The sequence below is a fragment of the Paralichthys olivaceus genome, chromosome 16, assembly GCF_024713975.1.
Source record: "Paralichthys olivaceus isolate ysfri-2021 chromosome 16, ASM2471397v2, whole genome shotgun sequence".
NCBI classification, from domain to species: domain Eukaryota; kingdom Metazoa; phylum Chordata; class Actinopteri; order Pleuronectiformes; family Paralichthyidae; genus Paralichthys; species Paralichthys olivaceus.
The window spans coordinates 4,184,508-4,201,352 of record NC_091108.1 but is presented as its reverse complement, the minus strand read 5'-3'; the positions used below and the strand labels follow the sequence as shown (position 1 = coordinate 4,201,352).

The 16,845-nt window shown below is 41.1% G+C and overlaps 2 protein-coding genes across 3 annotated transcripts; both read left to right on the top strand.

Annotated features, from left to right (window-relative positions):
* The first annotated feature begins 424 nt into the window (after positions 1-424).
* LOC138405132 (uridylate-specific endoribonuclease C) lies at positions 425-5,212 on the top strand. Its single transcript, XM_069511617.1, has 7 exons — positions 425-503; positions 2,000-2,099; positions 2,687-2,798; positions 2,885-3,006; positions 3,450-3,562; positions 4,067-4,220; positions 4,295-5,212. Exons 1-7 carry the CDS (start codon positions 493-495, stop codon positions 4,553-4,555), a joined length of 873 nt encoding a protein of 290 aa, XP_069367718.1. The 5' UTR covers positions 425-492; the 3' UTR covers positions 4,556-5,212.
* Positions 5,213-5,427: 215 nt separating this feature from the next.
* Positions 5,428-16,829, top strand: cc2d1b (coiled-coil and C2 domain containing 1B). 2 transcript variants are annotated; one of them, XM_069510563.1, is made up of 26 exons: positions 5,428-5,566; positions 5,817-5,971; positions 6,674-6,815; positions 7,161-7,267; positions 7,543-7,662; positions 8,108-8,248; positions 8,647-8,986; positions 9,383-9,501; positions 10,073-10,151; positions 10,509-10,586; positions 10,742-10,887; positions 11,370-11,442; positions 11,664-11,791; positions 11,874-12,003; positions 12,194-12,366; positions 12,607-12,732; positions 13,152-13,210; positions 13,480-13,596; positions 13,714-13,787; positions 13,901-13,959; positions 14,056-14,107; positions 14,266-14,365; positions 14,683-14,773; positions 14,893-15,015; positions 15,097-15,146; positions 15,276-16,829. In XM_069510563.1, exons 2-25 carry the CDS (start codon positions 5,909-5,911, stop codon positions 15,106-15,108), a joined length of 2,652 nt encoding a protein of 883 aa, XP_069366664.1. In that variant the 5' UTR covers positions 5,428-5,566; positions 5,817-5,908; the 3' UTR covers positions 15,109-15,146; positions 15,276-16,829. The 2 variants fall into 2 exon arrangements, with proteins under 2 accessions (XP_069366664.1, XP_069366663.1); XM_069510562.1 differs by having other exon boundaries at positions 8,105-8,248.
* Positions 16,830-16,845: the final 16 nt, after the last annotated feature.

Here is a 16,845-nt window from a genome sequence, read left to right as displayed (position 1 = left end):
ACCCTCGTCTTTGCATTTATCTTCACACTTTACTACGATATATTTTAAAATATAATTCTCACAATGAAACCCACCCAAACAGGCCTATTACAAATATAGAGGAGAATCTGATTTCTTTATTTCATTTTATTTTAACTCATTCATTTCAGTGAGATTTTATTTATCGTCATATTTTTGAATTGCATCTGCTGTTTTGTTTGGATTTACATAAGCTTTGTAATCATAGTCCGGCCCTGTGTCTGAGTTGTATATTTTATTATTATTATTTATTATTTAGTTTATATATTTGAAAAATGAAGCAAACATACATTTATTAAAACTCCTTATAAAGTTTTTACAGTGATGAGAAAAACTTTTTATCACCCTGTTGGTATCGGGGGGGGGCGGGGCGTGGGCGCTTTCCTCTCCTCTAATTGGCTGTTCCTCCTGATAACTGTCCTCTTGAGGAGGTGTTTTTTTTCTGATGTGAGAAGTTTTCTACTCAGCGGAAACATGGCAAGAGGGTGAGACTGCACAGCAAATACAAGAGAGCAACTTATCTTTCCTAAGTGTTTTCATTCACTTCTTTCTATTGCATGTTTATTATGGACTGAGAGTCTCTGCTGCTTGTCCATCAATGACTCCTTTCAAAAGAAAAACATCTGATGTAAATAATATTCTACTAATATTCTATTCTAATGTAAACTGTAACGTGACACTTGATGTTTGTGTTGATGTTAATAAGATGGAAAATGTTGTTGATGAGAATGAAGACTGTTGTTTGGATGTTTGTGTGTGTGTGTGTGTGTGTGTGTGTGTGTGTGTGTGTGTGTGTTTGTGTGTGTGTTTGTGTGTGTGTTTGTGTGTGTCTGGTAATAATTATGAGTTAAACAACAGAACAGTGAGGACATGCAGTTTGACTCTGCTGCAGCAAATAGCTAATTTAAGAACAGAGAAGTTTCTGTGCCTCTTCCTGTCAGTTGCTTCTTACTCATCTCTTTTTTTAAATCCCTCCCAATATGTCAGTCGTCTGTTTGCATGATAGGAAGAGCGTGGTGAGATTGAACAGATACAAAAGTTTAAAACTGGGTTCAGATTATATCCTGGATTATATTTAAACTAGAGGTGTTTGAAGAACCAAAGGGACGTAAAGGTTTTCATTTTATGTTACACCCTATGCACAGACAGAGGCCTGGAGGTGTAGGTCGTTGGAGGTGTGGTCATTTCATGGTGCAGTGGTAGCCAGGTTTCCCCCCCCACAGGTCTGTTTGTTGTCAGTTGCACGTATTGTGTTGTCCAACCAAATAAAACCACCAGAAGCAACACAGGTACCCAGGATTCAACCGCTCCATTTCAACTGTTGCAAATCACAGGTGATTTGTTGTTTCTGTATGTGTGAGTCTAAGAGCAATGATGACAAGATTTGAACGTAGAGACGTATCTTCAGAGTACGTAGATGTACCGAGATCATTTAATGGTAAAAAAAACCGTAATCTGAATAGATTAACAAAGCAGTCTGTGCAGATGTTGATCCGCCTCTGGATTAAATTCTGTGATGATTTAATGACTGCGTTTGGAATGCTCGCTGCATGTGTTTTCAATTTCATACGTGCTTCATTTGCAGAGATTTCTGTTTCTTAACCATCAAATAAAAATAAATATGTTTTATGTGCATACATCAGGAGCCCAAAGTCACAAACAGGAAACATCTTGCATCAGCTTCACAAGACACAGCATGAATTGGTTTTATGATTTTTTGAACATTCCAGCTATTTCTTTTTAAATAAATTGTTCCATTATCCACATCTACAATAAGAGCTGCACAGATCAGCACTCTGTTAAACACAGTTATCTAAATCAAGCGACACAATCCAATTAAAGTTTCGATAGTGTTAACTGATACACATATAATTTGCAGTTGAAAAAAACAGAGAACCCTTCAAAAAGCTGAGATTCGTGGCGATAAACCTTAGGATTCTACCGCTTAAGTGTTTTGATTGTTTGGTTTGTGTTTCCACAGTCAACAGGCCAACCAGGAGCTCACTGAGGCGCTGAACCAGCTCTGGTACCTGGATAACAACCGCCTCAGGCCGGGGACTGATTACATCATTTCCCTACAGGTCAGCACAGGACGTCATCAGTCAGCCAAAGATAAAAGACCTATTTGACTGTGGCCTTCAAATGATGGTTGATTGTTTTTTCCCACATCATTACACCAGCAGCAGCCTGCACTATTGAAACAAGGCCGGTTGGGTTCATAGATTCAAAATCACATCATTTGAATTTTCAAATGACTCTTTTCTTATCAAAATTACAAATGAAGGGCATAATGTACACATTCATAATAAACACATTCATAATTGTAAAGTAATTTAAGTGCACACCTCCACTGCCATAACACACAAACACACACACACATTTATACATTCTTTAACCAGACCTCTAAAATTACAAAGCTTTGTGCAGAAAGTTAATATTATGGGGCCTTGTTAGGACGTTACTGACGATGGAGTCATTGCATCCACTGACAGAATTTAAAGGGGTTTTCACAAAATTGTAGTTGATGTGAATTGATGTAATCAGCTATTCTCGGTGGCCCCCCCCCCCTCATCTCGGGGCCCCAGGCAATTACCTTCTTTGCCTCCACTGTTCTAACGGCCCTGCTCTGAGTACAGCCTGACTCCACCATGTGTGTGTTTTAATTCAGGGGAGGGCAGGATATGTGGCTCAGGGCAGTACCTACGCCAGAGACAAAGCCAGAGCTCCACTCTTCTCATACGTCAACGAAGACAAGCTCAAGAGTATCGAGACATATGCACGTGAGTAGCAGATTTACCCGTCACGCTTCTCTTTTGCTCGAACCACGCGTCCTCACTGTTAAGGAGCATGTGTCCTATTCACGCAGATTTCATCAACTTGCTGGACAACTATGAGATGTCCACAGGAGTGTCCGAGAAAGTCACGTCAGAGGAGCTTCAGGAGAACAGGCTGTTTATCGATGCCATAATGGAGACGGATGTCATGAAGGTGCAGAGGGAGTCGTCTCTGAGACACACCTGACACGGTGTCATCCTCAACTACAGTTACAACACAGCAGCTGCTTACACATCTGGTTACCTGTAGTTTCAGGCTGTTGCTTATTCACAGGACAAATAAGTCACCTCGTACAAAACTGCTTTATTTACAGTTTTTCCATCATAATAAGAAGCAATTGAACACCGAGGGCCTTAAGCATAGATATCATATTGATATAAAATATCAGCTGCACAAAAGAGTTTACCACCAAAACTCTAGATTGTTGTAATGTATGCAACTTTATATTGTAGACTATAAAAATGTATGACACCATAATTAGAGTTTGGTGACAAATTGTGTAAAATATTTGTCCTTTTTTTAATGATGATCTGTTAATGCAGTGAACTTTATTAAATTGTACAATTGTATATTTTTGAATTTGTTCTTTTTTACAGTGTGCCCACAAGTATCTGGTCAAGAAGGGCCAGTCGCCATCAGACCGTGGACAGTTTAAACGACAGCTGTATGACATCTGGTTCCGCCTCTACCACAGAGAGAGAGGAGGGGGGTGAGTTTTAACTCCAGTTAAAATTAATTATTTACTGAATGACGCAGACGTCGGCCTTTACCGGATTCAGGACTGGTTCTCTGCAGGCGAATGAACTGGCACAGAGGCAGATGAAAAAATAAATACATGAATAGATACAGTGATTCAGCAAATGTACATTTAACCCTTTGTTTTGCCAAATACATTTTTAAATACATTTGTGTTGTAGTTATTGTCACTAAATGCAATGACCATGATTTGAGGCTGAAAAAAACAGAGGGATAAATCTTAAATCAATGTCCAATCACTTAATTTATTAGAGAGCTTTTAAATGCATCATTTAAAATAATCTTCAATATTCATCTCATAATGCAGATATTTAATATTTAGGAGGTTGTGTCACCTTTTGTGAAACTATCTTTTGATAAAGGGAAACGGTAGATAAGAGGGAGAAAACCTCTAATGGGATGAATGAGGTCATAGAGATTAAATAAATTGAATAAACTGACCTTATTTTCATTATAGAGAAGATTCTTGTGGATTTGAACATGTTTTCGTGGGAGAAACCAAATATGGCCAAGAGATCATGGGTCTTCACAACTGGGTCCAGTTCTACCTGCAGGAGAAACACAGTCATGTCGACTACAAAGGTTATAAAGCTCGAGACAACAAAGATACAGTAAGAAAATACTCACCCTTTAAAAACAAATGAATCTATTTCTTTAATTAACTTTTCATGTCATTGTTTTTCAGCCTGATGAGGACGACCATGTCCTGAACCTGCAGTTCAGCTGGAAGGGCCTCGTGAAACCGATCGGTGGTTCCTTCATCGGAGTGAGTCCAGAGTTCGAGATCGCTCTCTTCACCATCATCTTCCTCATGTCCACTGAGAAGATGACATCCGTGGTGGTGAAAGTGGACGAGTACATGCTGGAGCTGGTTGTGTATCGGCACGGGCGATCCATCGGCACGTCTTATCCGAAACTGCTCAGCAGCAACAACAGGGATTTGTAAAACGTTCCCACAGAAGCCGCCAGCTTACACATTTACACATTCATGTTAATCTGACATTAACTTTTATACGGTATTATCTAAAATACAAACATGAAGGGTTTTTTGCACTAAACATCAGGCTTTAACTTTTTAGCCTAAAGATCCAGATGTTGATCAATATCACGGAAGGATATAAGTTTTTACTAAACACATTTCTTTACATATTCTTTTTGTACTATTATATACTGTTATATAATAGTACTGTTATTATATACTACTATATATACTGTTAGTTTATCAAGCTTTCAATGTTTACGATCCAGTTTTGACATTTTTACTCTCCCTTAATGTTTGTCTCCATAAAACATGGAATATTGTGAATATTTTTTGCCGTGAGTTTGGTCTAAATAATAAATTAAGTATGATAAAATATTTGAATTTTTAAGAATTAAATGTGATTGACTAAGTACAAGAATGTCATCTTAAATTACGGTTTGAAGCCCAAATAGACCAAATGATCCAACGTTTCACAAAAATGTGAGAAAACAATAAATTATATATAGACACTCAGTTTAATAGTTTGTTTTAGTTGTTGTTCAGTTAAAAACTAATGCTGTCCAATGTAACAGTCCTGTAAAAAATGCAATAAATCCTACATTAATGAAAAGAATAAAGAAACAAGTTGTGTTTTCCTTCTCTAACTAATTAATCACCTTTAAATGTGAAAAGGTCGAGGTTCTGTTTACTGCAGGCCAAGCATATATATTTATCTTTACTTTGCAGAATATACTTTACTCACGTACGAAAGTAAATTTTTTACACTTGTGGTATTTGTACTTTTAAATGATCTGCATACTTCAGCTGCAGATGTGTTTGTGTATTTTATTGTGGGAGTCAGTCTCTGCCTGTGAGTCACAACCCGGGGACGCTTCCTCTTTCTGCGCATGCGCATCCGGACCCTGAGCACCATGTCGGAGCGCAGAGATGAGACGGAGGAGGTGAAAACTCTCAGATGAGGAGGTGAACGAGCAGGTAAACACTCCCGCGCTCCTCAGCACGGGTCGAACTGTGTCACGCTCCCCGCGTCACTCACCACAACACACGACACGAGGCGCGCGGCTCAACTTTCCCCCAGGAAGTCAGGCTAAGCTAACGGCTAGCCGCGGAGCTAACGTCAGCTGGCAGCTCGCTGTCTGTGTGGAGCCACCTGACAACCGCTCACATGACTTCACAGAGCAGCTCAGCTACAAGGGTTCATGTCCCGTGTGTGTCCGTGTTTCAGGGGTCGTTGGTGCCGCTGGAGAGTCACAGAGGGGCTGGTTACACCACAACAACAACAACACTACAACAACAACAACACTACAACAACACAACATGTTTGCTAAGAAGAAGAGAGCAGCTCAGCCCAGAGGCCAGGGCGCTGCTGCAGCCAAACAGGTAACACATCTGTAACACATCTGCTGTGATAACTAACATCTGTAACACATCTGATGAGATAACAACTCACATCTGTTACACATCTGCTGAGATAACAACTAACATCTGTAACACATCAACAACTAACATCTGTAACACATCTGATGGGATAACAACTAACATCTGTAACACATCTGATGGGATAACAACTCACATCTGTTACACATCTGATGAGATAACAAGAACATCTGTAACACATCTGCTGAGATAACAACTAACATCTGTAACACATCTGCTGAGATAACAACTCACATCTGTAACACATCTGATGAGATAACAACTCACATCTGTAACACATCTGCTGAGGTAACAACTAACATCTGTAACACATCTGCTGTGATAACAACTCACATCTGTAACACATCTGCTGAGATAACAAGAACATCTGTAACACATCTGCTGAGGTAACAACTAACATCTGTAACACATCTGCTGAGATAACAACTCACATCTGTAACACATCTGCTGTGATAACTAACATCTGTAACACTTCTGCTGAGATAACAACTAACATCTGTAACACATCTGCTGAGATAAGAAGAACATCTGTAACACATCTGCTGAGATAACAACTCACATCTGTAACACATCTGCTGAGATAACAAGAACATGTAATTATTTCCAAGAAGGCAGTGAAGTGTATGTTTTGCGTCCGGGTCTCAGATGGGTCTGTTGATTGACCTGGACCCTGAGGAGATGATGGGTTTGGAGGAGAATCTGGACGACTCGGACCTGGAGGCTGAACTCGCAGCGATCACTGGAGAAAAAGCTGCGGTCAGAGGCCGAGCCAAGCAGAAGGGGAAGAGTGAGTGCCCCGGTTATGATTCAACCATTTAGACATGATTGGACCAAGAAGTGTTGTCTCAGTCAGGATTTAGTACATACAGTATAAAAAAGTATACATTACCTTCAGACACGATGAATCATCTCTAAACACGGCCGGTACTAACCCACATACTGGTTGTATAAAACATTATGACACAAACTCCTGCCCCAACATGTCTCCTCAGATTTATTGTCCTGCTCGTCCTGCACTCTATCCTCTAATGACTCTACTGTGTAATCTAGTATTAAGTATCATATCATGTGATATGTGCTGTCACACATAAACTCAGCTGGATATATTTATAACTGTGTCTTTGTGTTGCAGCCCCTTTGCCCATGGAAGACATCGCTAGAATGGCTGATGAGTGCATGAAAGATGTGGATGAAGACGACGATGATGACGATGATATGGAAGATGACGAAGATCTGTTGGTGAGTGTTTTTGTGTATTTGTCTCTTTAGATTTTAGATTAGAAAAAACTTTTATGAGAGCATCTGTCATGTTCAGGGGACTGAGTGACGTTTTCCAAACTTTCTTGGTCATACCGACCCGTGGAACAACTCTGAAGCCGATCAGACATCAGCAGCTTCATTTGCCAAACAGCCGCATGTTTGCTAATGGAAAACACGCTTCACTCCGTTATGCAGCCTTAGATATGAACAATGAAAGTTGGCTTCTGATCAGTAGTCATATTTTTCCTCCTCAGGCAGAGCTACAGGAAGTGGTTGGTGAGGGGGAAGCTGAGGATGTAGCAACTGTTTCCTCCTCATCATCTACCACTGCCGAACTTTCTGAAGCTGTAACGCAAGAGTCTCCGACGCCGCAGGTACAACGCATCCTGCTCTCTGTCGACAGGGCAGAGACACACACACACACACACACACACTGAAATCCAAGCGCTTAGATTTCTTTAGTATAATAAGCTCCAAACAACAATTGGTGTATCTGAGAATGTGACTGGCTGCATAGATATACTTGATATCGTTAAATATTTTCCATTATTGCCTGAATATTTAGCAATTCCACATTTCCTGACACTGATCCAACCTGTGTTTCAGTCTTCTTGAATACTTTGTTTGACTCATATTTAAAGAAAGTGAATAGAGATGACATATAGATATGCAGAAATTGTAGTTCTTTCTGTGTTTTCCTTGTATTATTCATCGCTGACAAATACTTTCCATTCTCAACCCACAGTTTTGTATGCTGACTGATTTCTTGCTATGGTTTTCACAGCATGCGCCTCCTGTTTTGTTATTACACTTCAGCAGGAAGTACAGGTCTCCTCATCGCCCCCCGGCAGCCTCCAGCACACTCTGGAGGAGAGGATCGCCATGTACAAGACGGCCTCGCAAAACGCCAAGAGCGCAGGAGAGACCTCAAAAGCCAGGAGGTTCGATCGCGGTCTGAAGGTGGGTGAGACGACTGCCTGATGACGAAATAAATAAATATAACAACTGTCTATTTACAAAGTTTCTTCTATAAGTTATAGTGATGGTGTGGGATGAAAGATTGGTTTTGTTTCACTGTCAGCAGCTTCACACATGTGAAAACACAAGAGTCGGCCTGTGTTATCCATTTGTCTGATCTCACTGTTTACTCCCTGGATTTCCAGAGATTCTTATGCTATTTTTCATCTTTTAAATCAATTCTCTTATCCTCATTTTTGTTATATAAAGCGTTTATATAATTTGTGCCTGCCCACTTGGGTTTTCCGTGTCTGGGTTGAACTGCAGTGATGCTTTATTTATTACATATTAAGTTCTTTTCCTCTGTTTTCCAACTCACTGACTGTTACTGTTGCTCTCAGACTTTGGATACGATGCTAGCTGCGGTGAAAAAGGGGAGGCCTGTGGACGAGGCAGAAATCCCTCCTCCTGTCGCCACTGGAGCCCAGAGGGACGCCCCTCGTCCCGCTGTTCCTGCACGACCTGCCCCTCCTGTACCATCGAGTTCTGAATCCACTTCTCCAGATCAGCAGGAGGAGTCGGAGGCCACAACGCCACCGCCTGCTGTACCAGAGATCGTCACGCCCACCAGTGATGAGGAGCAGTCGTCCTCCGCCACCGCGTCCCATCTGAGCAGCGTCCCATCTCCAGAGGAGCTGACAGAGGAACCTGCTCATGTGCTGCCAACGGGTCAGACAGACGGTCAGTTTGTCTTGGATTAGATATTTATATCAGTTAATGTGGATGTTATTATACATGTTAGTTCTATAAGTTATAACTATCAAATATTATAAGTGGTTATTAGGAAACGTGAGCTTTGGACAGTCAGTTCAAATCAGGAAACACCTCCTCCCTCTTTTTCTTGGTGCACCAGTCAAGCCACAGCACGACCTCGTTCCTGTATAACTGTGTATGAATATAATATGACACATTCTTATACCTGAAGTTTGTGTTTCAGTTAGTATTTGAATCTCGTTTCTTGGACGTCAGGTCACAGTGCATTAAAACGAAGGAGTTGCCTGCTACTGGAATATGTGATGAATGTGGTCTTTCACTCTGGTAATTAGTGTCGTGCGTTTCTCGTCTGTGATTCCACAGCGAGCGAGGCGACCAAGGCGATGCTTTTGGAGAGGCAGAACGAATACAAGATGGCCGCTCTAAGAGCCAAGAAGCAGGGAGACGTGGAGCAAGCTAAACTTTACTTCAGGACCAGCAAGGTGAGCAACACAACTGCAGTGATTCATTTAAAACGTAAGTTTGCGTCACTGTTGTTTTTTTCTGTACATGGAATCTTCTGGACTTGAAATGAATATTTTTTTCTGTTTGCAGCTGTAGGCAGTAACGTTAGTCTTCATTTATGGGCTGTTTGGAGAAATTCTTAAGTGTTATAAAATTAAAGCAGGATTGTCTTTACAATGGATTTGTATATACAAAATATACATCTGCTGAGATAACAAAAATTAAATTACCTGAAATGTTTAATTAGCAAAAAGTTACATCATTTCTAAAAAGAGGCCAAATTGGTTTCTGGTAAAATCTTAAAGTGTCTGAAAAAACAGCACAAAGGGAAATTAATAACTTATATGTGCCAACTAAACTGTGAGCTGCATTTAAAAACTAAACCAAATCAAAGGTCCTAAATTTGTTCAGACTGTTGTCGGAGCCTGTTGTGTCACATTCTGCAGGATTTTTCTCTCAAGTATGTGAAACATTCCCACAATGTGGATGCTGACAAAGACGTCATTATGTCTGACACTGTTTGGATTCTTCTTTTTTTTTTTGCTGAAGAGGTTCGATCCAGTGATCGAGGCGTTGGAGAAAGGACAAGCAATCGACCTGAGCGGCCTCCCTCCATCTCCAGGACAGGGTGAGGAGCGGACCGACTTTATTTATATAATGGTTTAAATATAGAATTTCAATGGAGATTAACAGGAATGATAAAAGGGAAAAAGTAAAGCTATGGGTGAAAGAAAAGATGAGGAGAAATACAAGTAAACTTGTACAAAAAAGAAGTAATGTCGTTTTAAAGGTTGTCAGATTGTTAAACTTATAAAACACTTAAATGAAGTGAATACATTTTTTTAAAAGATGAGAGGAAGAGGGTTAGGGGTTAAAATCTGTATTTTCAGCAAATCTTCTTTAAATAACTCATTTTACTGGATTATCATTGTAAACAGACGCCGGCAGTAGCTGTTTTTCTTTGACTGCTCATCTCCTGTTCCAGGTTCAGGAGGAAACTCTGCTCTAATGAAGGACCAGTCCTCAAACACACAGGTCACCCAACCAGTTGCTGCACCCGCAGGTAATAATTAGAATTTCAACATTTTGTCAGAGGTGACTCACGTACGAGCTACAGAGAAACAAGATATTCACCAAAATGTTAAATTGCTGATAATGATATTTACAGTTTTATGTAAAATCATCTCGATAAACAATTTGGACACTGTCGTCCCTCAGCCCCTGCTGCCCCGTCAGCCCCCGCCCCCCCCAAAGACGTGTTGGAGGCTCTGGAGCAGAGACGAGCCAAGTATGTGGAGGCGTCCGCTCAGGCTAAAGCCGGCGGAGACGACCGCAAGGCCCGAATGCACGATCGCATCGCCAAGGTAATGAAAAAATAAAGGTGGTCTCTCGTTTTTCATCCTGTTTAATCATAATAATAATAATAAAGACAAAACGCTCATATTCATAATGATGTGAAAACCTGAAACTGCAGAGAGCAAACGGAAACTGAAGTCATGACATCACAGCTGCTCTACAAATCATCCAAGTTCAGCTCCTCAAACTAAATAATACGACGCACATCTCTCATCATTCTCATTTCTCATGTGTAAAACACACTCACATCAATGTGCACACGCGAATCATATCATAGAGCAGATTCAGCAACTTGAGCAACGACTATGAACTCCTAAGAACATCTAACCTGCCTATACTAACATGTTAATTGCCTTGTTTAAGTATGACCATAGTCTGCATATGGATCCAAATGTATTTATGACAATTTTGGAATAATTCATGTTTTCGTATGTTTATATATTGTTGCATTATCACTGTTTCAAATCTTTTCACGTCTCTGTCCCTGCAGCAATACCAGAGCGCCATCCGAGCTCACAAAGCAGGAAAACCCGTCGACTTTGACGAGCTGCCGGTTCCCCCCGGTGAGATACTTCTGGGATTCAGGATTTTCTTGAGTTGACTGTGTGAGATTAGATTTGCATTGAAACCCAGGAGTGTTACTTAAAGTTTATAACGACACAAACTGTCAGTGAGTCTCTGAACCACGGAGCCACGAGACCTGATTTCACACCTAACCAGAGAAAAAGTAAATCCACAGCTCGGTGTTGAAGAATTCTAAAGCCTTTTGCTTTTTATTCTGCAGGATTTCCTCCAATCCCAGGCCAGAGAGCGACAGCAGCTGAGCAGGGATTTGTTGCTGCTCTGGAGGCGGCCAGTAAGATCGTGGATACAGCTGAAGCTCCAGAGGAAGAGGAAGAGGAGGAGGAAGCGGTGAAATGAAGCTTTATATGATTATTTTATTCATTTTTATGTAAGTAAGTTGCTGATACAGTGTTTTTTTCCTCTGTTTTAGTCGAAGCCCGCTGTTCCAGAAGAGACAAAGAAACCAACGTTAGACGTCCCCACCGCAGGTCAGGGACGGAAAAGAACTCCTTCAGCTTCACCTGACAGATCAGCTGCAAGAGACGGACTCTCACCCACAGGTCAGTATCAACAGTTCAGCTTTCAGATTATTGACGATTCATTGACGAGTTTTTGTCTGAAAAGAAACTTCTTCTACCAACTAAATGATCATCGTAGCAAATCAAAAAATATGTAATGGTAAAAGCTGATACTCTCCTCCTCCAGCATCTCTGCAAATGTAACCTTTGACTTTCTGTCTTTGACCTCCAGTGGTTCAGCAGCTGGAGTTCCTGGAGGGTCGGAAGAAGCAGTACATGAAGGCAGCGCTGACTGCGAAGCAGAAGAACGACATGGAGCAGGCCAAGAGCTTCCTCCGCACCGCCAAGGGCTTTGACCCCATGATCGAGGCAGCGCGCAGCGGGAAATCTGTGGACATCAGCACGGTGAGCAGAGAGATTCCTCCGTTAGTGGCAGATTATATTCTGATTTAGTCGAGTGAGTAAGTAAAGTAAGTAAAAACAAAAAGTGCAGAAGGATTTATAATTTTTTTAAGCCAGTAGGATTATTTCATTTGATCGTGATACTTTTAAACTCACGATGAACGGGAGCTGCTCTCTCACTCTCCTGTTCTTCTGAACGTGAGCAACGACCTCACTGACCGACTGTCTGTGCTGGGCCTGTAGGTGCCGTCGCCCCCTGGTGATGAGGACGAAGACTTCATCCTGGTTCATCACAGCGACGTTCAGGTCTCAGAAAAAGCCGAGCAGGTTTACACACAACTGGCCAAGATCCTCAAAGAGCAGTACGAGGTAAAACTGCAGGATTACACATGAAGCGTTTAGAGTAGAGTGATTTCATTAACATTTGTATTTTTTAAATAAATGTCCATTACTGTTAAAATCTTAATGTCATGATGAATGATTGTAGAAAATAAGGAAGTAAACAGTAACATCCTGTTTAAATTTGATGAGTTTTCAACTCTCTTAAACCTCTTTGGGGAAATCTGATCATTTTATAAAACTGAAATTGAAAATGAACATTATATAAATATTAGGGTTTATAAAACAACAACGACAGAACGGTCCTACACTGACATCAAGTCTCATCACAGATATTTAGAACAGAACATTTCCCGTAAGAAACACAAAAGACATTTTAAGTTTCTAAATGACTTCAGAGTTTTGTTGTCTCTGTTTGTGAACACGTCCTCTGACTCTCCTCCTTCCAGAAATGTATGACTCACTCCAAACAGTTCACACACCTGGGGAACATCTCCGAAACTACAAAGTAAGAGTCAGCGGTTTTCATTCCAAACTCCAAGCTCAGCCGTAACTGTTGACTTCATTTCATCCTCGTTAATAACTTAAAAGATTGATTTCTCTTTAACTCTCTGTAGATCAGGTGACTGATTTCTTTTCTCCCTGGTTAGTTAAATCTGAATCTTGAAACAGCTCGATGTTATGAAGTGAACACGTGACGTCGGCTGACACCCTCTGTGTGTGTCTGTGCGTGTGTGTCTGTGTGTGTGTGTGTGTGTGTGTACTCGTATCCTCCAGGTTTGAGAGGATGGCGGAGAGTTGTAAGAAGAGTCTGGAGGTTCTGAAGCTGGCTCAGTCGAGGGCTCTGCCTCCTCCTAAACATCACTTTGAGGAGAGATCGTTTCACACAGCCCGGTGAGCACTTTCACCAGATCTGACATTTCGCTGGTTAAGTTCAACAAATCTTATTAAAAAAAATAAAAGAGGTGTAATGGTAAAATTGTAAAATGTTTGAAACTTCTTCCCTCTCAGGATATTTCCAGAGCTGAGCAGCACTGACATGGTGGTTGTCATCGTGAAAGGGATGAATCTTCCAGCACCAAGTGGTAAAAAGATCAGTCTACTCATTATTACATTAACACGTTGAAGAGGAAACATCCAGGTCTGACGTGGAAACGAAAACTACTAAGAAATTAAGTTTAAGTTCTTCTTCCCTCAGGAATCCAAACCAACGATCTGGACGCGTATGTCAAGTTTGACTTCCCCTACCCGAGCAGCGTAAGAAATTCAAACTATCTTCTGGTCACAGCTTCCACAGGCGGCTGAGACGACCACACACCAATGATTCTTTGATTTTTGTTCTGTCGTGAGCAGGAGCAGCCTCAGAAACACAAAACATCTGTCATCAAGAACACAAACTCTCCAGGTGAGTTCACCGGAGGATTCAATCTGGGTTTTTTTTTTTGAAATAGTGACTTTCAGGTGGATTTATCACTTTTTTTCCTTGAATCTTTAGTTTCTCTGAATAAACTTTAGGCTCTGCAGTTCTGCTCCGTCTCTTAATCCGTCATCTCTTTCCACCAGAATACAACCAGAGCTTCACGCTGTCAATCAACCGCAACCACCGCGGCTTCAGGAGGGTGGTGACGTCCAAAGGCCTCAAACTGGAGCTGCTGCACAAAGGGTGAGTCTCAGTTGGAGCTGCTTCAAATGCTTCAACAAACACAACTTTGCAAACATTCACGGCTCAGAACGTTTATTAACATCTGACAACTTAAATCTGTTTTTGCTAAAATTATACACAAATAAGATATTTTGCAGAATTTACAGAAATCTGCCTAAAACCTTTGTGTTCTGTTGAGAGATTTACAGATTTTAGTTGAAGAGATAAAATAAAAACAACGTGAAGTCTGAACTTCGGGGATGTCACAAGCACTGTCATGTCAGAGTCTCATCACGTTGAGTCTGTGACAGTGACGATGATGTCGTGTGTTGTCTCAGAGGTTTCCTCCGGAGCGACAAGCCGATCGGGACGGCCATCGTGAAGCTGGACAAGCTGGAGTCTCAGAGTGAAATCAGGGAAATCGTAGAGGTGAGCGGCATGAAGTCGAAAAACAAAAGTCAAACATAGATGAGGAGAAAGACATTGAGCAAATCTGGAATATTTGTCACATTGAGTAGATGACCAGTCTGCTGCGTTTCTGCTGTCAGGTGATGGACGGGCGCAAACACACAGGAGGTCGTGTCGAGGTGAAGATCCGCCTGCGGGAGCCTCTGAGCGGTCAGGACATGCAGTCGAGCACCGAGCGCTGGCTGGTGATCGACCAGTCACAGGTGACTCTCAACACACACTGATGACGTGAATCATCACAAAGACAAACCTCTGATTGTGTTAAACTTCTTTTTGAAATCAAGGTTCTTGTTTAGATGAAGCTACAGGATTGAAGATGACTCACACGATACAGGTAATTATTCTTCTAGGAACGTTCCCAGAATGTCAAAACGACTTCTTTAGACATTAAGAATATGTTTGAGTGTATTTCTTTACTTTTTGATTTTCCACCTGACCGATGACGTCTGTATCTCTCCATCAGAAACACTCAGAGGAGGTGAAGAGAGACGGGCGTTTCGGATCTGACTTGGACGAACGGTCTGTGGTTCAGATTGGCTCTTTTCACTTAAAAAAAAAAAAAAAAAAAAATAGGTTTGCACATTTGCAAGACACGGGAGCTCCCTCACATGCAGCCGTCTACGAGGAGCCCGGTTTACAGAGGGTCGGCTTGGCTGTCGTCAGTCTGAGGAGCTGCTCTGGCGTCCCGTGCTGATGATGAAGGGGCTCAGTGTCGAGCTCCCCTGATCCTGCTGCCCGACTATAGTTAATATAATAGAGAGAAAAAGAATGTGTACATATTCTTCATATTATACAGCTCTGGTATCTAGAACTGCACCTATGCACTAATACCAAAGTAATCACTGTTGCTGTAAAATCCTGCATATTTGAAATCGCCTTTAGCTGCCAAACCTGCTACGACACGACGGGTTCATGTGTGTGACGGGATGTGAGTCGTCAGGGTCCTTCTTTATTTCCCCACACTACACTTCTGCTTCTCAGTGTGAACGTATCGGGCTGACGCAGCGACATCACAGATGTTTTACAGGAGTAAGCCAAGGAAAGTTCCATAACATAATAATCTCACAGACCACACTCACTGTTAGCACCTTCACTGGTTTATCTTTAGTTGTGTCCGACTGACTTGTTGTTAACAGCACAAATCTGAGAAACAAATGTTTAAACTGATTCATTATTTTTATGAGTAAACAAGAAAGATGTGAAAAACTTCAGCTAAAATATTGTGGGTGTTGATCTTCTCCTGTTCTTAAAAGATGTGGAAGTAAACTTTCTAAACTATGCATCAGTTCTCTCACCTGGTGGAAACTGAAGCCGTCGGCCTCTTAAAGGGACAGTTCACCCAAATTACAAGGACAGAAAACTGCATTTTTCCATTTTCTCACCTGCCCGTTGGATAAACATGTAAAGGAAGTGCTTTCTAAACAGGGATTTGTTTCCTGCAGAATCACTAAATCTCGATATTTGATCAACTTGAAACTGGATTGAAAATATTTCCTGCACCTGAAGCTCATTCCCAGTTTTAGCGTCCGTCAGCTCGTTGTTTTGGTTTCTCCACTTTCTCAGCCGGTCAAACATTCAGACATTTCCCCTGAGCAGCTGGTGACGAGCTCGGAGACAGTGAATGAGTAACAGAGCCCTAAAATCCCCCCCCCCCAAGAAAAAATCAGCTTTAAGTGAGAAAAGTGTTTCTGTGATTTGAGTGAACTCTCCCTCAAAAGTTTAAATTTCAGCTTTGTAATAAAGTTCCTGAGTCCACCACATAAATTCAGTTTCCAACAGTTTTACCTCAACGTCTGCAACATTATTCAGTTGCCATGGTCACAACATTTCTGTTTCTCAGTATCGTTTACTTGACACTTTGTCCTAAATAATTAAAACACTGTTACCAATCATTTTATTTTCTGTGGTCATATTTGTTCGTTATATCAATAAAACACTAAAGAATCTGTAAAACTTCTTATTTTTAATTGTGGACTGCTTTTTCTGCCCTGCTTGAAAATAAAAATCTTAAAAATTATTTTACACAAACTATA

Bases quoted from the DNA above. Each gene is read 5' to 3' on its own strand.
- LOC138405132 (XM_069511617.1), top strand. The intron at 2,100-2,686 runs GTCAGCACAGGA...GTTTTAATTCAG, and splicing joins ATTACATCATTTCCCTACAG to GGGAGGGCAGGATATGTGGC. The intron at 3,007-3,449 runs GTGCAGAGGGAG...TCTTTTTTACAG, and splicing joins TGGAGACGGATGTCATGAAG to TGTGCCCACAAGTATCTGGT.
- cc2d1b (XM_069510562.1), top strand. From the start codon at position 5,909: ATGTTTGCTAAGAAGAAGAGAGCAGCTCAGCCCAGAGGCCAGGGCGCT. The intron at 5,972-6,673 runs GTAACACATCTG...TCCGGGTCTCAG, and splicing joins GCGCTGCTGCAGCCAAACAG to ATGGGTCTGTTGATTGACCT. The intron at 6,816-7,160 runs GTGAGTGCCCCG...TTTGTGTTGCAG, and splicing joins AGCCAAGCAGAAGGGGAAGA to CCCCTTTGCCCATGGAAGAC.